This window comes from Xenopus tropicalis, chromosome 2, assembly GCF_000004195.4.
Source record: "Xenopus tropicalis strain Nigerian chromosome 2, UCB_Xtro_10.0, whole genome shotgun sequence".
In the NCBI taxonomy this organism is placed as follows: Eukaryota; Metazoa; Chordata; class Amphibia; order Anura; family Pipidae; genus Xenopus; species Xenopus tropicalis.
In genome coordinates this window covers 82,477,648-82,502,404 of record NC_030678.2, presented here as the reverse complement: position 1 = coordinate 82,502,404, position 24,757 = coordinate 82,477,648, and the positions used below count along the sequence as shown (strand labels likewise).

Below are 24,757 nucleotides of genomic sequence, written 5' to 3'. Positions count from 1 at the left end.
TGTTAAAGATCCCCAAACACCACAGAAACCCCTAATATACCTATCACTGTAATCTGTTCCTTCAAAAAGTATGAAGAATTCAATTTATATGCTGAAATCCACCTGCAAAACAGCTTTTCTCTTTCTACATCATTTAAAATCCTGGCAGGGGAGGAGGGACTAAAACATACAAATTGTAACAACTTTTCTACAGCTTACAGACAGCATGCAGGAATTACATAACCCACAATGCATTGCACAGTGATGTTCCTTTTTTAATCACATGTGCATGGGATTGTGCGATGCGGAGGATGCAGGCTGAGGACAGTCGGCTACTGTTACATTTTATAGTTGTTAGTCAGCCAGATCAGCAGGAGAACAGGGGGCCAGGCTCAGGAACCAATCCAAACCATATTACATTAAAAATCATGAAAAATGCTGCATATTTTTTAACTGATGTATAATGCAAAGTTGTTTGAAATTATGTTATCTTTTCAAAAATCTTACATTTTGTTTGGATGGAGCTCCCCTTTAATTGTATTTGTAGTATTTTGAGTGTTGCAAATTCCAAACATAATTCCACCATAATGGCAAAGAGACAAAATACTTTGGGTTTCATCTGACTTGATATACAATGTGTTCTGGAACCTCTGTTTCCATATATTTTCCTATCGCCTAAATTGGGCCAGTGGCAGTGCATCTGTGTGCAGCCAACTGTGTATTAAAGAGAGCTTCAAATATTTTATTGTCTGCATCTCTAGATATTTGTATTGTGGGTACCAGATGCTGAATGGACACAAACAAAGAAATTAATTATCCATCTGAATTATCCAAATGCAGCCACTGATTTTTTCAAGAAGCTCTGGTGTCCTGTGAGACAGTGAGAGATTTAGGGAGAGGTCAATGCATTATTATGATGAGATGCTTTATCTAAGCAATTTAACATTGTGCAGAATAGTATACTATGCTCTGAGCTGGGCTGGTGCATGAAAAAAGATGCTATCTTCAAAGAAAAAAAAATCTATTAAAGGATGCACAAGGTTTAGTGCAGATAAACCCCAAAGGTGTAAAATATGAATCCATTCAATGTTCTTGCATCTTGTTTTATTTTAAATCAGTTACTTACTCTGCAACAAATAAAATATATATTAGTTATTTTGGGTTAATAGACCTAAAGCAAACTTAAAGTGTTAAGTGCTAACCGTTTTCCTTTACCCCAGCCTGCCAGTTGTACAGCTCAGTATATGGTCTACAAACCATAAAGGGATTTAAATACCAGGATAGTTCATTTCTTTACAGTGTATGTTTGATCCTATTGTGCCCTCATTTTCCTCCTTATTCTTGCATTCAAACAGCATTTCAATAACTAAAAAAATATCAATATTGAACCCAACCCCCAAAAACCCTGAATGCCATTGTATATTAATACACTGCTAATGCAGTACAGGTATGGGATCCCTTAACCGGAAACCCTTTATCCAGAAAGTTCTGAATTACGGAAAGTTCATCTGCCATAGATTCCATTATAAGCAAATAATTCAATTTTTTTTAAAATGATTTCCTTTTTCTCTGTAATCATAAAACAGTACCTTGTACTTGATCCCAACTAAGATATAAATAATCCTTATTGGAGGCAAAACAGGCCTATTAGGTTTATTCAATATTTAAATGATTTTTAGCAGACTTAAGTTATGGAGATCCAAATTATGGAAAGATCCCTTATCCAAAAAACCCCAGGTCCCAAGCATTCTGGATAACAGGTCCCATACCTGTACTAACATTAAAACCAAATTACAGCTGCTTAAAAGAAAGAATATAGATAAAAGTAAAAGGGATATATTTCCATTATAAAAATGCGGACCTCCAGCTCTTGCTGAACTGCATTCGCCAGCATACATCTCACAGCCAAAGGTGGGAGTTGTTAATACAACAACAGCTAGAGGGCTGCAGGTTGGGCAACCCTGATTTGTGTAGTCCTTCCCCTCAAATGAGGGCCCCAATCTTACTGGGCACCTCTTATGTCAAGAACAAGTAACAGTATATTGAAAAAATAAGCAAACACTATGACAGCCCAAAAGATTTGTGAAGGACATTGTTGATTTATAAGATAATTGTAATTAACAGCTTCTAAGGACCTCAGCCGGCATCTGAATGTCCTTGCACCCGCTGGGAAATGAGTAATTCAAGACTGATGCGCAGCTGTATGCTAATCGCGAGGCTCTAAAAATTGGAAAAAGGTCAAATAATTCAAATTCACAGCTCATTTCCTTGTCACAATACGTACTGATTCTGACCATCTTCAGTAGACTTGTGTTTTTAATCAGTGGTATATTGTTAAGAATCCTTTCAGTCAGTGAATGGTTGCTGTCACTCAAATTATCCATGGAGATAAAGAGGCACTTCTGGCTAAGGAAGCATCCACCAATGAAGAGTTACAAAACTTTTTTTTATATATCCATTTGTCTATGCCTCTAACTGCCCAGTTTCTTTTTTGAGAAACCATAAAGTCTAGCCAGGTTGCCAGAAGCAGCCAACTCATTGCGGTTTAACATAATAATAGCACATTTACAAAAACATTCACTTTCATGATTTTTCTGCATGGCACTCTAGTCTAGTATACACACCACTCCTGGAAAAGATATCATATAACTCTGTGTGATCACTCATACCTAACCACACATAACTAATTATATAGTTCTGATATAGGATTTTCGACTTTCCCTTAAATAACTGGTTACATGGAATAAAATCTCTAAAACAGTGGGACTGTGTCATTGTAACTTGGCCGGATATCTATTGGTCAGGTAAGAAAATCCTGTTCAACAAACACCACATTGGCCCATTGATGTGTTCCTCACCTGATGAGTTTCCATATGCCTACGGGATGTTCAGTCAGGTCAGTTTGGCTCAGTGTGTTTGTGGCACTTAAGCTGGCCATACACGTGGCGATCTGACGATGTTTCGTGCGACCATCGCTCGCACGAAACATCGTCAGATCCGCCACACACCGTCAGGGCTGAAACAGCAGATAAGGAGGTAGAAACAATAGGATTTCTACCTCCTTCTGCCGATTCAGCCCTGACGGCAGATTTTGGTCAGGCGCCTTCTATGGCGCCCGATCAAAATTTTCTAACCTGGCCGATCGGCGAGTCGTCCGATATGAGCAGCTTCCTGCGATATCGGTCGATTCGCCGACATGCCATACACGCACCGAATATCGTACGAAACGATAATGCAAGAATGAGTTATGTGTGTTTTATTTTAAATATATATCTTAAAGGACATGTTAAGCCTACATTTGCCTACAATGTATATCAATTGGGCACGTCTCTCCCCCACCCAAATGGCATTATTTGTACTGCATATATCCCCTCTGCTTGCCAGCACCATCACATTTCCTAAAGCAAATAGCAGCTTTCACCTGGTGGCCATTTTTACTCGGATACATAATCAGTTACATTTAAATCTGCAAACAGCATACATTTCATCAAGAATACAGGCTCACACAGGCAGAACTGTCTCTGATAAAAGTTCTGCTTTGTTTAAGCTGAGAAAAGAGAAAAAAATTGAAGAAGACAGCTAGAGCTGAGTTTCTATGGGAACCAGCAATGCCATCTCTTCACTGGCTGCTAGACTGGGGGTGTTTTTATTAATCTGAGCTTAAAACAACTGAGCATGCCCACAAGCCAACAGCCTAAGCAAATTCCTGAGGGAGGGGGCTGAGTGGGTTACAGGAGGAGAAGCAAATCTAAGTGATAAAGGAGATGTTGCAGCCTTACTATTAACCTCTGGACAACCAGTGTGGCAGGTATTGAAAGATTTCGAAGAGGCTGTTCATTGATTACATTTTTGTGTGTGGGGTTTACATGTCCTTTAAGTAAAGAATATTATTAAAAACATCACTGCACAGCTTGTAGAAGGTATTTTCCTCTGGGTCCCACAGCGGAAGGAGAAATTATATCAAATGTACAAAGATTATATTATAGTGTTAAATGGTTAAATTTATATATAGATAAAGAACATATATTCACCCTCTACACGTTCAGCAGTTTGTGAATTAAATTATCCAGTAGTTACTAACAATCAAAGGTAACTAGAGGATGGCAGGCTGGACACCCTTTATTTATGGCATAATTTTCCCTCAGACAGGGTCCCTTATCTGCCTGCTTTGATTTTTTTCTAACTCTGGCCATTGCTGCATAGAACTTACCATTTAAACATACCCCCCATATGTAATAAAAGGCACAAAACTTGCCCTGGTGTAGTTACCCATAGCAACTTGGTTTTAAAAAGGTGACCATTAAATGCTAGCTGCCAATTGGTTGCTATAGGTGAATAGACCTGTAGCAAATGTTGCATATTTTAGTACATAAACCTAATAGTGCTTAAAATTCAAAAAGAGTAAGATATTGGTCTTGAGTTTGAAATTAAAATATGAATCAAACCCAGACCTTAATAAGCGAGAGCCCCATTTACCTAGATAACAGGCAATGTATTTTTTTTTCCAACAGAATCAGTCACACTAAATAAAGAATGAGGTTTTGTTTAAAGACCATCACCACAGAAAAAAAATAATAATTTCAAGCAAAAAACCACTGAAATTAAAAAAAAAAGACACAAGGAATCTCTTCAACACCTTGTTTATTGTTGTAAAACATGAAAAAGGCCAGTTCAGCATTATCCATGAGTATCCCCAACCACTTGTTTTGGGTGCACACGGGGACGGCCACGAGGCTGCCCCCGCCTGCGCAGGGGGCCGATAAGTCGACTCCCGGCCCAGGTGGGGTTCTCACTGCTGCCCCTGGCCATAGTGCTTGGCATAGAAGACCCAGTTCTTGGATCCTGCAGAAAGAACTGAGCAAAAGAACATGGGAGTGTGGCAGATACTGAGGAAATTCGGGTTCCTCTTGGGCGTGACAAACCTCCTCGAGCCCTCCTTGCAGTTGTGGTGCTACCACTACATGGTGTTCCTCTGCCTTCTGAAGCCTGCCCCTCTTGAGCTAGTGTACGTTCCTGCCTTCTTTTCCTCAGCTCATCTCGAATGTCTCCTAGTACACCCAAGAGTTGCCGATGAAGCTCTCTGTCCCTTGCTCTCTCTTCCCTTTGACGGGTCATCTCCTCCTCTTTCAAGGCAAGCTCTTGACGGTACAGCTGGTCTCTCAACTTTTCCAACTGCAATAGGCGATGGAGGCTAGCCCTCCAACGAGCTCTTCTGTCATCCTTAGCACGAGGACGACCAAGTCTCCTTGGCATTGTGGCACTCGAAGCCTGGTCACCTTCAGGGTACTCAGACGAAAGGAGGGATTCATTACAACTATGTTCACTGCGCTGAGAAGAAGCCAGTTGATGGTCTTCCTCTCCTTCATCATCTTTTCTGTGATCCTGGAGCAAAGGCCACACCATTCCACCTCGAAGGGAGCCAATTTCAGTTTGCTGACTACCGCCATCTCTTTCAGACTGAGTAGACTCTGCTGACTCTGGAACTCTGTCAGATGGTGGGATGTCTGAATCACTCTCATCCCCCCAACCTGTGTGTGCAGACAAGTAGCAGAGCGGATCCTCAGTTGAGGAAGCCAGAGGTCCAGGGGACACACGCCTGAAGGACTGCTTGATTTGCCTCCCAACAGTGAGAGAAACTCTCACTTCCTCTTTTGCTGGGGACCAGTGCTCCAGGTATGGATTGATAATCATTCCTTGGCACCGTCTATTTTCAATCTCCTGGTCTTCAGTATCTCCCTCCACTGATGTAGTACTATAGGTGACCAAGGTGCCGCTTCTTTGAGGTGGTGATAGTGCTGACCTCATGGGGGACCTCTGATTTGGCAGTGATGATGCTGTAAAAATAAAGATACTGTGTTTAAGGAAATGTGATGCATTGCAAAACAATAATTTTATAACCATTAAGCTTTTCTGATCTAGCTTATTCTAACTACATTTTGCTTTCTGCACTGTCATGTGAATTATTCTCTTTAGCTGAACTTTGGTGTTTAGTGCTAGGTGTTTGAAGTAGATAATTGTTTGTGGTAGTAAGAGACACAAGTCTGCAGCAAATTCAGAGCTCAAATAGAATACACAACATGTGTTTGGGCTGAAAAGCAAAATGTAGCGGCACATTAAATCAAAACTTTGAAAATTCCATACCAAAAATATCATCTGATTAGGGGCAATGGTTGCCAGTTGGCTCTTGAATCAAGGTTTTTTTTTTTTATTCCAGGTGTTTAATTCATTGTCGGGTTTTATAAATAGATATGCTGTTGCACTCAAGAAAACTACATCCATCTCCAATTCTAGAGGACTAGAATTGCAAATCTTCAGTCCAATTTTTAAAGACCTCTGTTTGCTGAACCTTTTTTTTTTAGCCAAATGGAAACCCAAGCAGAAATGTTGACACCTATTGTCTTCATGATTTGCAGCGCTGTTACGTATATCACATGATCATGCTCTGGACAGACATGGAAGAAGCGTGGATTTGATGCAGACTTTTCCCTTGTGCAGGTGCCTGTACTGCTCTGACTTTAGCCCCTGCCATTGCCTACAGAATCCAGAAAAAAGGGAAATAGGGTGAGTGGGCCTCGGCTATGGATCTTGAAGTGCAGGACCTTCAGCAGAAGCTAAAGAAGAGGGCTGCCTGGAGGAGTTCTGTTGGCTGGGATTTCTGGCATCGTATATGCATCTCACATCTTCAAATGGTAATATTAGCAATAATAATAATACAGCTAATATACTGCTGATAGTCGGCGCTAGAAATCTCTACTAAAAGACAAGCTGTAAAGAACAATACAAGCCTCTAAGTGAAAGAGGTAGATTAAACTACACCTATACAAGGGAGAATAGATAGTCCTACATAAATACAAATTCATTTTTTTTCAATAGTGTGTGGAGGTGTGGAGCAAATGGGTGTAATTAACAAAAATTTAGTGGCCATTTAAGATTCTTCATGATTTTTGAGTTCTAACACATTCTTTAGATAATCTTAAAATAGTTGTCCTATGCACACCCTAATAGGGCTGGGCACTGGATTCTGAATTTTGCTGGCACTGAACTGGCATATTACTCATTCTCTACTCCTGCATAAACTACAGATATATCCCTGAGTAAAATGCATTATATTTAAGTCCATTGAGCTTACCTGGATCAGCTTTGATGCCTTCCAGCTCACCCACCATTCTGCACAACATGCAAGAAAGGAGGAATCCCTTCCCCTCTTACAGGGATGGGTATAATGAGCAGGGTGGCCCCTCCTGGCAGCCCTGATGGGGAAGCTTCTCTTTAAGTCTCGCCGAAGGTCCAGGCACCCAATGTCTTGTGTTGAGACTGTTGGTACATCATGCATAGCCGAGGCCGCTGGATCTGTGTTCACAGCTGGGGCTCTCTTGTTTTATATTTGGGAAGTGGGGGATCAATGGGATAATATTGTTTAGGTATACTTTTTTCAGTAGGGAGGGCAAAGACAATTTGTTGAAGTTTTAGAGTGCTGCATTTCCCTATCACTTAACATAGGATCTCCTCTGGTAAGGGGCAAATGATCAGCTGAATGTGGTGTCCTGAGCGTCAGTAAAGAGGGAAGCATATGAGTGATTTTACACTAAAATTCCTGCACCAGATACGTTTGTTGTGTCCCTGGCTTTAAATGAAAATGTGTCACTTTTGTATATGACAACCTATGCAGAGAAACTGCAAAATGTGTGTATAGTTTTTCTAACCAAGTTTCCACATCAATATACATTACTATTCACATAACACCTTCCAAAATTATTGTTCATTAAAAACATTAAGTATATTTCATAAATCCATCCAATGCTGAAAAATCATGTTTATTTCAAGAACACCTATTATACCCAAATTAAAGTTATTTGCTCTGTAAGTAGATTCAGGGATAGGTGGAGGGTGATGGGAGCTAAAGTCCCACAACTGCTGGTGGTGGATCATGATTCAAACATCCTGGATTGGTCCACCTTAGGTGCTTAAGGAATTCTTATTGGTCTATTGGTGTAAGCAAAGGTCTTTCTTTAAAGGGGGAGCATAAGGTGTTTTAAAGGACAAGGAAATGTACATTCACTGAGGGGTGCCTATTTGTTAGGTATCACTTATGACTGTAACTATTTACTCTGGGCAAAAGTTTTCCATCTCATGTACTTCTGAGGAAAGAACACACCAGCCCAGGATAGGATATAAGTGATTAGAGTCACTGGAGAATGCCAGTGATATGACATTTCCTTGTCCTTTAAAATTAAGTTTGGACACAATCAAGTAACCGCACCTACATGCTTTCAAGCAGGTGAACAGTAAATGCTAGCTGCTGATTGGTTGCTATGAATTATTACATTTGAGGCAAACATTGTGACTTATTATATTATCTTGAATCTGTACTGACAGTTTTTTCAGCATTAGTGGCATTAAATCAATTTTCAAAGTTTGCAATATGAAAATCAAATAACATCATGCGGCTATCTCAACTTTGCCTAAAGGAGAAGGAAAGTGTAAATCACTTGGGGGTAGCAAATGTTAATTTGATTGTATTTACTTACCTGGTTCCCCCGGACTGGTGCTTCTGCCCCCGAATAATTGTAATCACTTATATAAAACCCTGGACTGGGGTATCTGTTTCTGTTATCAGAAAACTGCGACAGTCTGGTCTTCTCAGTGATCCTCTCCCTGCATGTCTTTGTTTTGACAGGTGCATGCACAGTAAAGTGATTGAAGAAAGAAGAAGCAGAAAGAATATCGCTCCTTGGTGCTCACTAGAAGACTGGACAGTTACCGTTTTCTGATAACAGAAACACCGGTCCAGGGTATTATGTAAGTGATTACAATTACTAGGGGGTGCCTCATATATTGCACCCCTAAGTGATTTACACTTACTGTCTCCTTAAGGACTGAATATATAAATCTGCTGTGAATCAAAGAACAACATGGTAACAAGTTTTAGTTTAGTTTGGACATTATGGAGCAGACAGAACAGACTAGCAAAGTAAAGCAGAATGCTGACAGAAATTGGTGCTACAATGGTAGAAATGATGAAAGTTTAAAAAAAAAAAAAAACTTTACCTGCCCTAATGGGACCCAGGTTACAGAGGGACATAAGTGGTCCCTACCTCTAGCTAGTTAAGGATGAAACCTTTTTCTAGCTAACTGCAAGTGGCAGCTTCTTACCAGCCTATCCACAATATGTAATAAAAGGCACTAAGTAATTTATTAAAACAGCCTAATATAAATAGCATGAACAATAAAACCTGCAAAAATAAGAATAGGAAAAGCTCGAAATCCTAATTTTCATAAACATTTTTGTGCGCTTACAAATAAAAAAAAGACCCAAAAACCTCTAAAACCACAAATTAAATAAAGATAACAATTTAATACTTAAATAAAGTAATAATTTGCCTAGGACAGCTCCCATTTACTTTTACATGACTGAACCAGCTTTTAGATGGCAAAGTTTTGTATTAGTGTTTTTCATGGTTCTTACAGTTAATTAATTATGAATTATGAATTTTTCATGTTTTTGTGTAATTAGTATAATCCACGGTTTTTAGCGCTAAAAAATACAATTCACGAAAATGAACAAAATTCAAACATTAGTTAATGGGCCCTTTAGTTAAAGAATGTATGCATTCTTCATATTTGAGCGGCTCATTGCCTTCTTTGCACAAACTAACATAATGGGTGCACTTTATTGTACAATGAGCATCAAATAAGACTGTTGGTGAGTCGTTTAGTAGGGAACTATTTCAAAGCGCAGTAACCTGTGCCAAACACAGATTTACTATTTCAATTGAACTTGTGGAACACTGATCAACAATAATTGCTGATAAGTTAACATTTGTGCCCACTGCCACACAATTTTAATGTGTTATGTTACAGTTGCAAAGAATAGATATATAATACACAAGGGCCATGAATATCTTGTAAATTATATTCTTAGAAACAGTGCTTAGTTATGTCATCAATTATAATCGGTGCTTAGTGATGTCATTTCTGTCATATGATTTACTTAAAGTTGTGTATTATAATAAATAAAGTACCCCCTGTTGTAAAATATGAGGTTATTAGACCTCAGAGTTCCATGACCTTTATAAAAGCACTTATTCTTCAGCCTTGTGCTTTATTCACTATATCATACAATATATAATATTGTATAACTGTATGAAATAATAAAAGATTACGGATACATATTTTACAGTAATTACTACATTTCATTTTGTTAAAAAAAGCCTACTGTATAGAGTAAATAAGTGTATCAAATTTCCATACAAATATATAATTATAGATTATTTGCTGTGCATTGGTAAGAAAAAGATCATTTGCACTACTTTCTTATTTAATCATCATAATATAATATATATTGATTATTGATTACAGACTGCTTAGAGCACTGAAAAGCAGAGCCGGCAGTAAAGCTATATCCATGCACCGCATTCAAATTTTCCCATATACTTATGTGACTATTATATTATGCTTTAATTTGAGCAACATGAATTTCAGTCCCTTCAGACACAAAAAGCACAGTGTACAGCAACTGTCTGATACATTAGTAGTTGACTACTATCAGCTCTGGGCCCCCCACCCTGGACAACATGAATGCAGAATTCCTGATGAGGAGAACTTGGAAGAGAACTGCCAGCAACTCGTGGTTCATCCATGAATGCTTAATGCACACTTATATCTGAAATTGGATTCCTGTTCCTCCACCCCCAGCCCAAGCACGACCTGATTTGCACACTGCTTAAAATTCATTGAAGCGCAGGCTCCATGAAGAGCAGGCAGTGCTGGGAATCAGCATGGCAGTGGCATCTGCTAAGAAGAACGATCAGAGGCATTGCAGGCATTAGGAATGAGCTGGCAAATTAACCCCACAAGGATAAAGGACTCTAGCTTGATTTTTGCGTGACTTAATGGACAGAATCCCCAGCCCTAACTGGCTTACCGTGCTGTTTGTTTTTGCTGTCACGCATATGCCAGTGGTTGTTTCCATACATAATGGTTTTCATTTAAAAAATATTACTTATTGGTGGTGCTGTAAAAGTACATTATATGATGGCCTGCCTTAAAGTTGTACGAAACACAAATGATCTGATCTGTTGCTATGTTAAAAATATAATAGTTTCTCCCCCCCAACAAACATGCATAGAGAGGGCAAGACACCAGTTTTCCTTCTTAGATTTAAGTCCAAGAGCTGGTCCTCAATGCCATAATAAATCCCAAGGAATTACAGTACCTACAAATAGGCCATAATTAAAGTTAACCCATTGGTCTGCCCATGACATGTAAATAACATGGCTAAATAGCACTGACCGACTTGTTTGGGTCAAGGGCTGCACAAGGAGATTTTAACAGCACAAAGATGATGCAGCTCAAGTTACTTCAAAATATGGCAATGTCACCCACAGGCACCAATGCAAGATAGGATAGAGTGGAGCAAACCTGTCACCAAAATAACAGCCCTGGGTGCAGGTCAAAAAATAGACATAGAGAAAGAGTACCGCACACTCAGGCACTTGGTGCACTCCTTTTTCTCTCTTTATATATATATATACACATATATATGTGTATGTACAGCAATGAATTTATTTTGAACCACTTTTGCTTTTTATCTGTAATAAATATTAATATTATACAATGGCGAAACCATTCTGGGTATTTAACTTGATTTTTTCAATAGCTTTAAGGCATTGTGCTCAGGGCTGGAACTAGGGGTAGGCAGAAGAGGCAGCTGCCTAGGGTGCAACGATTGGGGGGCGCCAGGCAGGAGCCTCTCCTGCCTACCCCTAGTCCTCTTCCTCTGTCATTGTCCCCGCCGCTTGTCATCAGCGGTGGAGGCAATGACCATTCAGATCGCGCCCCCCTGCACCTCTCCCCCACCTCGCATGTGCTTTGGCGCCGCCCCGGGGGGGGGTGGTGGTAAGGTGTGAGTGGCCGACCGGGTCGCCTAGGGCTCCTGGTCGGCTTGGCCCACCCCTGATTGTGCTTCACATTATAGAAAGACACATTATCTATACACACATACCTAGCTAAAACAGACTTCATGGTCTCCCCGCCCAAACCTATCCCTTCTCCTCCTTTTACCATTACTTTTGATAGCATGACCATTAACAATGTTAATTTAGCATACTGCTTGGGGGTTATCCTTGATAAATGATACAAATTTTCTCAAACTTAATTAAATAAGTAGGCTTTTGACAGAGAGCCCAGAAAAGTTAACAAGCAACACCTGCATTTAGATACAATTGTAACTAATAAAATTAACAGGTCTCTTGGGGGGACTAAGGGGCCAATTTAAAAAGGCCCATTTCACCTTTTTTATCAAAACTGTATTAACACATAAAACAAGACTCCAAAACCCCCAGAAATGTGTTCAAACTTTAAATAACCTGACAAATTTTGTTAAATGTGAGTGGTATTTAAGAGGTGTCGTCAAAAATTTTTGCTGAGCTGCGTGCACCATTGCTTTTTGTCCTTCTTTACATTTTTAAAATGTTGGGAGGTATGCTTCTGGAGCACTAAAATATTATATTGTCTAGTTCTGCGCTTAAGAGCAACTGCCCATACCTTGTGCACTCTTTCCTTCCTATTTGTGCCTATATGTTACACAACCACTTAGATTGTAAGCTCTACAGGGCAGAAACCTCCTTCCTACTGTGTCTCATACCACATGGCCCTAAATGTCTATGTATTTATACTTATTTATTGTATTTACTTGTCTTCCCTGTGTGTAATTTTGTGTATTGTAAGACTGTACAGCGCTGCTTTATAAATAAAGTTATACATACATATGCATATATAGAAGTCCCAAGCATTCCTATTATGCCAATGCTGTATATTATATAATTTTTAGTAGGAATCTGCAAGGAGGTTTGTATGTTCTCCTCATGACTATGTGGGTTTTCTCTGGGTACTTTGGATTCCTCCCAAAACATTACAGGCAGGTTGTCTCCTGATAAAATTAACCATAGTGTGTGATGGGAAGATCAACTGGGGCAGGGGCTGATGTGTACAGTGTACTATCCCTGTAAAATGCTATAAACCAGTAAATGAAGAATGATAATTGTAGCTTGTATGAATATATATGTGGTAGCACAAGACTGGCATTTAATGAAGAACAGATCTTACAAACTCAGCTATTATCCAGGCTTTTGCATTGAAAACCCAGTGGGTAAGCATTAGTCTATAGATAAACCCATGTAAATGGGACTTTTCTAAGAGCCTAAAGGAATTTGTTCCCAGAATCCTGTTATGACTTATTTGCATACGTATGAGGCGGTCTCCTCAACCCATTTAGCTTGTTCGTGAATCCCCACTCCTGGCTCTACCTAAGCTGATCAGAAAACCCTGCACTACACTGATGAGCCCCAAGAAGGGCGAAACCGGTCTGTAGTTGGGAATCTGATCAGCTATTATCCTGGCTTTTGCATTGAAAACCCAGTGGGTAAGCATTAGTCTATAGGATAAACCCATGTAAATGGGACTTTTCTAAGAGCCTAAAGGAATTTGTTCCCAGAATCCTGTCATGACTTAACTGCAAGTTACGCGTTCTGCAATGTACAACTACTAATATAGTAATAACCCTATTAGCCTACTCAACTTCAGTTGTCAAGATAAACCAAACCATACTGCAATAACCAGGCCTCACAGTGCATGCTTGGTTGACCCAGAGACAGTGAATTCACAGCATGCTGAATAGGATTCTGTGTGATTTGGTTCTCTGCTGGAGACACAATTATATTTAGAAGCCTATTGTTTTGTTTTCTACTGATGCAAACACAAGTGAAATGGACCAATTTACCCCACAGGGAAATCAAAATCCAAGCAGCAAATAGAGAATACGTATATACATACATAACCAGGGTTCTCTCTACTTTGCACTAATAGTATGGAAAAAAATTCCAATTTATTATTTTATAATTGTTTACCAAAGAGTAGATATTTATTTTGTATTTACCCTTATACGGGCTGTAGATTATGGGGGCATTATTTAATATGGGAGCAGAGCAGCTGCAGTAATTCTTGCCTAAGATAATTATTAATCGATATAGCACAATTACATTATTCGTGGCCACTAGGTGCAGATCTTGAAGACGTGCATGACGCATATTTTATTCGCATATGCTTGTTTTACATGTGTTTTTCCCAAACAGTTAAATCTTGCCATGCTACCTGACCAGGGAACTAGCACTTATATTGTAATGTCACCCACTGTGACCTACAGCACTTATATTTGCCTATTTGTGTCTATAAGCTACCCTCCCATATAGATTGTAAGCTCTACGGGGCAGGGACCTCCATCCTCTTGTGTCTTTGACTCTTAACTTATTACAATTGTATCTTTTATTTATTTGTGCTTATTGTAATACTTTGTATTTATCTATTTTAATACCCCTGTTTGTATTAATGTATTCTACTGTACAGCTCTGCGTACATAAGTAGCGCTTTATAAATAAAGTTATACATACATACATGCTATGCCCATCTTACCCTTTTTCTGCAAATTGCTGTGAAATGCACATTTCACATAAAAATTTGCAAATGAGGTTTGTGTGAGCATGGCCACTGTGCGTGTTTGTTGTGCGTGAATATTGCACCAATTTTCACTTTGCATAGATCTAAATTCACAATTTGCAAAATCTGTACACCTATTTTTTTCCTGCCACTAATGTTGTGGCGTAATTCGGAAGCAAAGTGTGTGCATATTCACTAATTGTGATTATGCCATATTTAAAAAAACTCTTAAGGACAATCGCACTGCAAATAAAATTTTGCACATTAAATGCAGCAATCTTTTTCAGCTTTTTAAATATAAACACAGGCAGGGCAAATATGTTCACTGTGCAAATAATCCTGCACTGTGTAAACTTTATAAATGAGCCCCAATGCATTTACGTTAAAGGGGCATTTACTTTTGCTCAATTTTTTTTTTTTCTTTAGGTTCGGGTTTTTTTGTTGGCGAAAACTTTTTTTTTGTCGCAGAAAAACCCCATGAATTTGTCTCAATTAATTTTGTGACAAAAACCGCTACTATTCCAAATGCAAAAATACAAAAACTTGTTGAGATCATGTAGAAGTCAACGGCAGATGTCCCTTTTAGAACTGGAAGATCTTTATTTGTTTCCTGGTTTTAGGATTTGCGTTTTTTTTTACACTGGCTTTTGTGCAACAATATGAAAAAGTCACGTTTTTGTCAAAAAAGGTTGCGGTTTTCGTGTTTTTCCACAACTTTTTTCGTTTGTGCTTTTTCAGTTTGGATTTCTTAGTAAATGACTGCCAGTCGTGGAAATTAGTTTAGTCATGGTTTTGAAAAAAGATAAAACCACAAAAATCTGATTGTTAGTAAATCCCCTCCTAAATGAGGTATTGTTAAGGTCAATGGGGGTGAGGTCCCCACTGCTCCGTATGGGAGCAAAATTTTAACATTTCTTTGCATGCCGCCCCTAAATTTGTGCCGCCCTAGGCCATGCCACAAATCCGGGCCTGCCAGTTGGAGAACTACATATTAGTAATGTTGAACTGTTTAGTTCTCAGTTTAGGGTGTTATGCTGAGATACTATTAATAAGGGCATTAAGGTGATTGTCGTGACCACAGATCACATGATTATGGAGGGAACCCTTCACAACAGCTGCTTATATTGTTTTTATGGGATAGGGAATGCCTTTTACTTTTTTGTTTGTGCCTTTTGAATAAAATTAGTATATTTTGATTATTGTTGCTACATCATTTCTGGAGCATTGGCTCCAAGTTTTCAGCTTTGTGGAATATAGTCTCTTGATTTATTTGGTATTATATCAAAGTGAGAACCTTGTCTTAGGTGGCAAGTTCCCAGGGGTAGTAAAAAGCTACCTCTTGTAACTTTTTATTATTTAATTATTAATGCAAGTTTTGCATCATCCCCAAATCTTGTATGGGCATAAGCATGTAGGAGGGAGGGGGATGTGAGGAGTGCAGTGACATCTAGGAAGTGCTAAATAGAAAGTAATTGACTGCATTTAAAACAGGTATGGATATTTTAATTAAAGATAAAAGAATAACACCCCCAGAAGCTTTACTTAACAAATAAACAGAGGGCATTTGCAATGCAGCTCACAGGCTGAAAACTCATACATTCATGGCTGCAAAACTTGTGGCAGCAACAGCATGGTTATTTACAAAACATTCAATATAACAGTTATAGGACCCGTTATTCAGAATGCTCGGGACCAAGGGTATTCCGGATAAGGGGTCTTTCTGTAATTTGGATCTCCATACCTAAAGTCTACTAAAAAATCAGTAAAACATTAATTAAACCCAATAGGATTGTTCTGCCCCCAATAAGGATTAATTATATCTTAGTTGGGATCAAATACAAATACATAGCCTTCCGGATATTGGGTTTCCGGATAACGGATCCCAATCCTGTATTTTTATTTAACTGATCCCAACACTCAGTTAGTAAAAATCAGCTCCTTGGTGTTTTATTTATAAAGCAGAATAGTTTAAGTGAATATGACATTTTTATGACTTCATGGATTTATTTCTGCAGCTTTTCTCGATTTTACTCCCTTTGCCATTCGAAAAAGAACTTTGTCCCTCACTTTAAGTAAAATAAAGTTAAAATTACTTTTCCAGCACAGAATAGGCAAAATCTCATTATTTCTTGCTAAAAAATGAAGAACTTCTACGTGGCAAAGTGAGACAAGGACTTGTCGATATTTTATTACCTGGTGATAATAATTTTTCTACTACATTAGCATTTTCATTACTACTTCACTTTCTCCTGACTTTGCTGGGGAATTCCTAAAGCTTTATATACAAGTGAGAAGAACATTAAATGGGAAGGTGTGGCAGTGCAGTTAAAATGCAACTCGAAATACAGAGGCCTGTGTATCAATTCTTTAATTTTGTTGTTGTCCTAACAATATATCACACACACATACATATATATATATATATATACAGCATAGGATGTCAGCAAAAAAGCAAAAAAAGGCAAACTTGTGAAAAATCAAGCGGTGAAATTTATTGATTCCGATGTTTCAGTCCTATACAGGGACTTTCGTCCCTGGGGCTGATTTACTAACCCACGAATCCGACCCGAATTGGAAAAGTTCCGACTTGAAAACGAATATTTTGCGACTTTTTCGTATGTTTTGCGATTTTTTCGGATTCTGTACGAATTTTTCGGATCCAATACGATTTTTGCGTAAAAACGCGAGTTTTCCTATCCATTACGAAAGTTGCGTAAAAAGTTGCGCATTTTGCGTAGCGTTAAAACTTACGCGAAAAGTTGCGCATTTTTCGTAGCGTTAAAACTTAACGCTACGAAAAATGCGCAACTTTTCGCGTAAGTTTTAACGCTACGCAAAATGCGCAACTTTTTACGCAACTTTCGTAATGGATAGGAAAACTCGCGTTTTTACGCAAAAATCGTATTGGATCCGAAAAATTCGTACAGAATCCGAAAAAATCGCAAAACATACGAAAAAATCGCAAAGTACCGATCATTACGAAAAAAACGCAATCGGACTCCATTCGACCCGTTCGTGGGTAAGTAAATCAGCCCCTATGAGTGCTGACATCCTATGCTGTATTTTGACCTCCTGCTCGGGCACCTAGGTATTGCAACATTGGGGTGTGCTTCCCTTTCTGGTATCTATATATATATATATAAATATAATTTATTTAATTTTTTTACCCAGTTTGTTCAGTCATAAAGACCACAAAAAGTCTATTTTTTAATAATACATGGGCTTTAGATGAAAATATGTTTTAGTTATAAGGTGATCAGTAAAATAAAGCTTTTTATCTGTGTATTAAGCCTATGCATTTTGATGTGAGTAATTTTATTATTATTTATTATTATTAACATTTATTTATAAAGTGCCAACATATTCCGCAGCGCTGTACAATAAGTGGGTTTCATACATTGGAAATACAGAGATGCATATTAAGCAATCAATAACCGATACAAGAGGTGAAGAGAGCCCTGCCCAAAAGAGCTTACAATCTACAAGGAAAAAAGGGTTGAGACACAAGGTGTGGGAATTTTAATCAGTAAAGGAATGTGCGGTCATATTTTTAATTATACCCTCCTTTATATATCAACACCCATATGATCAGGGAATGTCATATACAGTGAAACAATATCGCACATAATCCACTGAAGTTTCACAATGAATTCCTTAAATACAATGGCAAGGGTTTCACCAGAAGCTGGAAAACATACTGTGATGTATTTGACACTGTCCTCAAATTCCCAAAAATATAAGCCCCCGTGTGGCTAAGACATGCAATATTCAAACTGAAAACTGGTATGGTCAGTAGGAAATAATACTGCATAATATGCATAGTAATTTAGGTTTAAAAAAGATTAATGCTCTTTAAAGGGATTCTGTCATGATTTTTATGATGTACTATTTATTTCTAAATTACACTGTCTACATAGCAAATAATTCACTCTATTTATCTCATTCATTTAAAAGTGTTGTTCTTAAACCAATAAATCTATTTTTTTAGTTGATATATTGGTGTATAGGCAGCCATCTCAGTGCATTGTGCCTGAGTCTGAGCATTCAAAAGGAGCCAGCGCTACACATTAGAACTGCTTTTCCAGCAGAATCCTGCATTGAACTCTGTTTTTTAAAAACACAAACAGATTTTTTTGTGAAATTTCACATGGGGCTAGCCATATTCTTCATTTCCCAGGGTGCAACAGCCATGTGACTTCTGCTCTGATAAACTTCAGTCACACTTTACTGCTGAACTGCAAGTTGGAGTGATATCACCAACTCCCAGCAGCCGATCAGCTGAGCAATGGGAAGGTAGCAAGATAGCAACTCCCTGTAGATATCAGAATAGCACGCAATAGTAACAAATCCAAGTCCGGCTTGGGACTCCTCCAGTTACATGGGAGTAGGAGAAACAATAGGTTATCTGAATGCAGTTCTAATGTGTAGGACTGGCTCTTTCTGAAAGTTCAGACTCAGGCACAATGCACTGAGATGGCTGCCTACACACCAATATTACAACTAAAAAAAATACATTTGTTGGTTCAAGAATAAACTTTTAAATGGTAGAGTGAATTATTTGTTATGTAGACAGTGTACTTTAGAAATAAAAAGTATAACATAAAAATCATGACAGTATCTCTTTAAAGGAACAGTAACACCAAAAAATGAAAGTGTATAAAAGTAACTAAAATATAATGTGCTGTTGCCCTGCACTGGTAAAAGTTGTGTGTTTACTTCAGAAAGTCTACTATAATTTATATAAATAAGCTGCTGTGTAGCCATGGAGGCAGCCATTCAAAGGAGAAAAGGCACAGGCACATAGCAGATAACAGATAAAACACTATTGTACTCCACAGAACTTATCTGTTATCTGCTATGTAACCTGTGCCTTTTCTTCTTTTATCCAGCTTGAATGGCTGCCCCCGTGGCTACACAGCAGCTTATTATATAAATTATAGTAGTGCTACTGTAGCAAACACACCAGTTTTACCAGTGCAGGGCAACAGTGCATTATATTTTTATTACTTTAAAGCTCTTTAATTTTTTGGAGTTACTGTTCCTTTAAGCACTATTCTGATATCAACCGGGTTGGGTAGCTGCTATCTTGCTACTGTACCTTTCCATTTTTCTGCTGATTGGCTGCTGGGGGGAATGGGAGGGGGGCAATATGACTCCAACTTGCAGCGCACCAGTAAAGTGTGATTGAAGTTTATCAAGGTATAAGTCACATGGCTGTGGCACCCTTGGAAATGAAGAATATGGCTAGCCAATGTGAAATTTTAAAATTCAATATAAAAGAAAATCTGTTTGCGCGTTAAAAAAATAATGCAGAATTATGCTCCAGAAGATCTATTTAAGGAGAAGGAAAGGCTAATAAAGAGTTAAACTCAAGCTGCAGGCATACCTTCAGTTGTCTCAATAGTGCCCATAAGTCTCCCCATATTTCTCCAGTTCAGATGATCAGAAGCCAAACAGGAAGAAAAACGGCTGAGCTGTGTAAAGAGAGTTCCCATAATGCCTCGCTCCTGCACCAAGAGCAAGACCAGTGTACATGCTCAGTTTGTAAGACTATGAGGAAGCTTCCTGCTGATTGGCTCAGATCCACATTCCTAAGGGGGGGAGTGAGTTCTTAGCATTCTTGAGGGAGGGGGGAGCAGGAGAGGGGGGAGAGCAGAGAGCTGCATGTCTCTGGCAGAGGAAAACAGACACAACAAATCTTTTGACAGAGAACTCAGTGCAGCGTTTCTGTGAGTGCTTATGGCTGTATTTACATAGACCTTTCTGATAAAGCTTACTTAGTTTTTACCTTTCCTTCTCCTTTAATGATGCGTTTTAAAAAACATGTTTTCCCATGGCAGTATTCTGTTAAGTTCAACATTTTACTTTAACTACTTTAACTTTTACTGCCTAACTGCTTGTAGGCAAAAAAATACTTTCATATTTGCATCAGAGGGCTAGGATTTAAGTTCTCCTTTAAGTGCCTCTTCTCATTGTTTGCCCTTGCAGCTGCTGACTGACATTGCTTGCTGCAGCCAAGTTTTTTTATGCACAAGTGCCTTCTTTATTAAGAATTGGCTAACACAGTCCCATTAAAGCTGTTACTGGCCCCTTGGGAACCCAACTCACAATACTTTCCTAGACTACTTTCAAATTCTTTCCATTTGAGCCAGGAATGTGTGTTTCTGTTATAGTAAAGATTTCACAAAATTGTTGCATTTGGTGCCATATACATGATGTAGTTAAACCTGAGAGCTGTCAATTTGACCACTGTGGTACATGGGGCAATGCTGCATGCCAGCAAAAGTTTACCCTAATACCTAAACTGCGCAAATGCATTAAATGCAGGGCCGGATTTCTCTGTGAGGCGCCCCGAGGCCGCCCCTGTGGCTGTCCCCCTCTGCGCATGAGCGAACGCAGCCCCCAGTGCGCATGCGCGAATGCTCCCCAGTGCGCATGCGCCAACGCGCCCGCTCCCCAGTGCGCATGCGCAAACCCTCCTTTAAACTCCCATACAGAGCAGTGGGGAGAGGTCCCCACTGCTCCGTATGGGAGCCAAATTTAAACATTTTCTTGCGGCGGTGGCGGCATGCCGCCCCTAAACTTCTGCCGCCCTAGGCCCAGGCCTTTGTGGCCTTTCCACAAATGCGGGCCTGATTAAATGTCGTCATCAAATGCTTTCTGCGCATGCGTACAGTAGCCAAGCTAAGCAAGCTGTGGCAAAACACTCCTATTGGGTGTAATTAACGTTTGTTTTCTTAGTAGCCTTATAGTGTGGTGATCCAAATTATAGAAAGATCACGTACCCAGAAACCCCAGGTCCCAAGCATTTGGGTTGATATATCAATTTTTGCCATTGAAAGTCATGGAAAGCTGTTTTCTGATTATATCACTGCCATTTGGATTTATCCTAACTATCCTTTTTTGTTCATTCATATGGGATTTTTCTCTGAGGTGAGCTCTTATTTCACACTTTAATAAATCTACCCTTTAAAGGAATACTGTCATGGGAAAACATGTTTTTTTCAAAACGCATCAGTTAATAGAGCTTCCAGCAGAATCCTGCATTGAAATCCATTTTTTAAAAGTGCAAACAGAAATTAAGAAATCCAAGTCCAGCTTGGGACTCCCCGGTTACATGGGAATAAGAGAAACAATAGGTTACCTGAAAGTAGTTGATGGCTGCCTACACACCAATATTACAACTAAAAACAATACATTTGTTGGTTTAAGAATAAAATTGTACATTTGTAAACTATGTTTATTTGTAAAATGTAAACTATGTAAACACTGTAATTTAGAAATAAAAAGTATACCATAAAAATCATAACAGAATCCCTTTAATCTTGAATGTAACTGTACTTTGTATTTATATTTAATAAGTGCCTTTTCTATCAATATATAGTGATGAGCGAATCTGTCCCATTTCACATAGCAGAAAAATTTGCAAAAAAAATTGACGCTCGCCTAATTTTTTTGACATAGTCGTCAAAAAAAATTACGCCTGCAACATTTTTTACACGGGCGACTTTTTTTATGTTGTGGTGAAGCATAATATTTCTGCGGCGGATTTTGCAGCCTGTTTTTTTCAAAAAATTTGCTAAACTGCAGAAAAATTTCCGAAATGCGGCAACGACATGACTTTTTTTGGTGTGAATGGTTTTTTTTAGGTGACCGCGACTTGATGCGACCATGACCATTTGATGCAAACCAACTGGATACTAACTGTTGTTGCACTGTATCCCCAAGCAGTGGTGTAACTAAGTCCCTGACCTACTTAACATTATCCTTGCATACTATGCAATACTGGCCCGATCTTTGTGTTTGCTAGAGTTACTATTCGAAATATAAACATTATGATAAAGATACATTTGACAAACCAAATATTTTTTAATGACAGAGGGACCATCTAACGTTTGACAAACATGCAACCCTGCTGGTGTGGAAAAAGGAGCTTAGGACAGGTAAATGTCATTTGTTGCTGTCCACTCATCTTCACACAAATAATACAGATTATTCTTCAGGTTATATTCTGTCTAGTCTAATTTTTAAGTTCATGCCCAAAGACCAGTTACTAATTTAGATTCTCTAAATACATTAAAATATGTGCACAAGATGTTACAGACCATATTTTTAAACTAGTAAGGAGAGGCCAATTAATGGCTAAAGTGAGCCCAGATGTAGCTCACCCACTACCAAAGGAGCCGGCCAGGAGGTATTTGCCTTTCACAATATCTTCACCCATTAATGAAGTTTGTAAAGTACTAACTGAGTAAGCTTAAAGGAACAATAACACCAAAAAATGAAAGTGTTTTAAAGTAATTAAAATATAATGTACAGTTGCCCTGCACTGGTAAAACTGGTAAGTTTGCAACAGAAACGCTACTATAGTTTATATAAATGAGCTGCTATTTCAACACGGGGGCAGCCATTGAAGCTGGGAAAAAGGAGAAAAGGCACATAGCAGATAACAGATAAGCTTTGTAGAATATAATGAGGTTTTATCTGTTATCTGCTAAGTAACCTGTGCCTTTTCTCCTGTAAATGGCTGCCCCTGTGGCTACACAGAAGCTTTATTATATAAACTATAGTAGTCTTTCTAAGGAAAACACACCAGTTGTACCAGTACAGGGCAGCATTACATTATATAGTAATTACTTTTATACACTTTCATTTTTTGGTGTTACTGTCCCTTTAAATCAACCTTTGACATCCAAGACTATACAACTAATACTTTCTTTGGCATTCATCGTTTTCTGAAAACGGACATGGTATTCTATTGTATTCTTCTATCAATCTAGCTAAGTACTGATCGTTTTTCTATTCAGTCTCTGATAAATCTTTTCAATGACTTTCGAATCAGCAGAATGGAATGAAATCATTCATACGACATCAGGGCGTATCATCAATATCTTGGTTACATACTGCCCTTACTGTCCTTACAAGGCAAACATTCAAATAAAATATTGATGTACAGCTACTGTTCCATGCTACATGTAAGCACTTAAGGGCTTTCGAAAAGCCTTAGCAAGGTAACAGAAGCCCCAGAGGTAAAACTGTAATTAGATGTGTGTGATGCTTTGTACTTTATAGATACTCTACATTGATAAAGTACAGAAGAGTGAAGAGTGATACAGAAGTGAGAACAGAAAGACAGGGCAAATCAGAAAGGTTTTTGCTGGAAATGAATGCACAGAGACAAGGCACATTGGTATTAACATAATCCCACAGTTAGTGCAGAACATTAAGTCGGTCAATGCAAAAAGGAGACTTACAAGTGTTGGGCTTAAGAATGTTGCTGGCAAGAGCTTGTCCTGATGGAGCGGACACAGAGAAAACAGAGATGCAATCGTCATCCTGGGAACAGCCAGCCTGGATGGCACGGAGGTAGCTGTGACTGCGCATTCGGAAACAGCCAGGGAGATCCAAGGCTTCTACAGCGTGAGATTCCACCTCACTAAAAACTGACTCACACATGGCGCCAGAGTGATGGTTTAGCTCCCCTTTTAACTGAAAAATGAAGGAATATAGATTTAGTAAGCATTCCTTTAATATACAGAGTCTTACTGAAAGATTAGACCATCAATTCTCTCTGTTTGCATTTTTGGCTGCCTATGAATTACTTGTTGATATTATAGGGAGTTTCATTAAATGGAAAAAAAAGACTGAGCCCCTTCTTTATTTAAAGTTTTGTTGCAATACATAATGCCAAGCTAATAAAACTCAGTGATAAATATTTCCACAAGTGTTCCCAATCCCACCAGCTGCCAATAACATGATGTCATTTCATAAGCGTTAGCTGGCAGTGAGGCTATTTTTGTAGATATCACACTGACACAGAACATTCAAACCTTTTTTTATTTAGCACTTTACATTTTGTGGAATGGTAAATTAATTCCAAAAATACTTGATCATTGTGACTTAACAACTTAACAGCAAGAGTTTCAACAAAAGGAAAGCTGAGACTATGATGCACTATGTATGTTAAAATGCAAGAACCCTGGAAAATATTCCTTTGGTGACCTTTTTGTTTTTAATAAAAATTACGTTCATGAGTTTTAGAATCATAAATACAAAATGTTAATATAAAGAAAGTAACATGCACTTTTGTAATTACGTTTTGAGAACTTTTAAGGTTAATTGCAAATGTTTTATAGGGAAGCTATATCCCTGAATAGTTTAGATCCCATTTAAGACAAAAAATGTAATAAGGCAATATTTACTAATATCTATATGTCATTTGATAAGATTCTGTAACATGTCACTTAATACTACTGTGGTATGTATTTAGATTATCATGTTAGAA

The 24,757-nt window shown here is 38.4% G+C and overlaps 1 protein-coding gene across 5 annotated transcripts in view; it reads right to left on the bottom strand.

The window, feature by feature from the left end:
• The window catches only part of dlgap3 (discs, large homolog-associated protein 3), a 158,498-nt gene that overhangs the window by 23,539 nt on the left and 110,202 nt on the right, over window positions 1–24,757 (bottom strand). For 4 of the 5 annotated variants that reach the window (XM_031895633.1, XM_012956347.3, XM_012956345.3 and 1 more), the window contains 1 exon segment: window positions 23,727–23,961. In XM_031895633.1, the coding sequence (XP_031751493.1) occupies window positions 23,727–23,961 (235 nt within the window). 5 annotated transcript variants of the gene reach the window in all.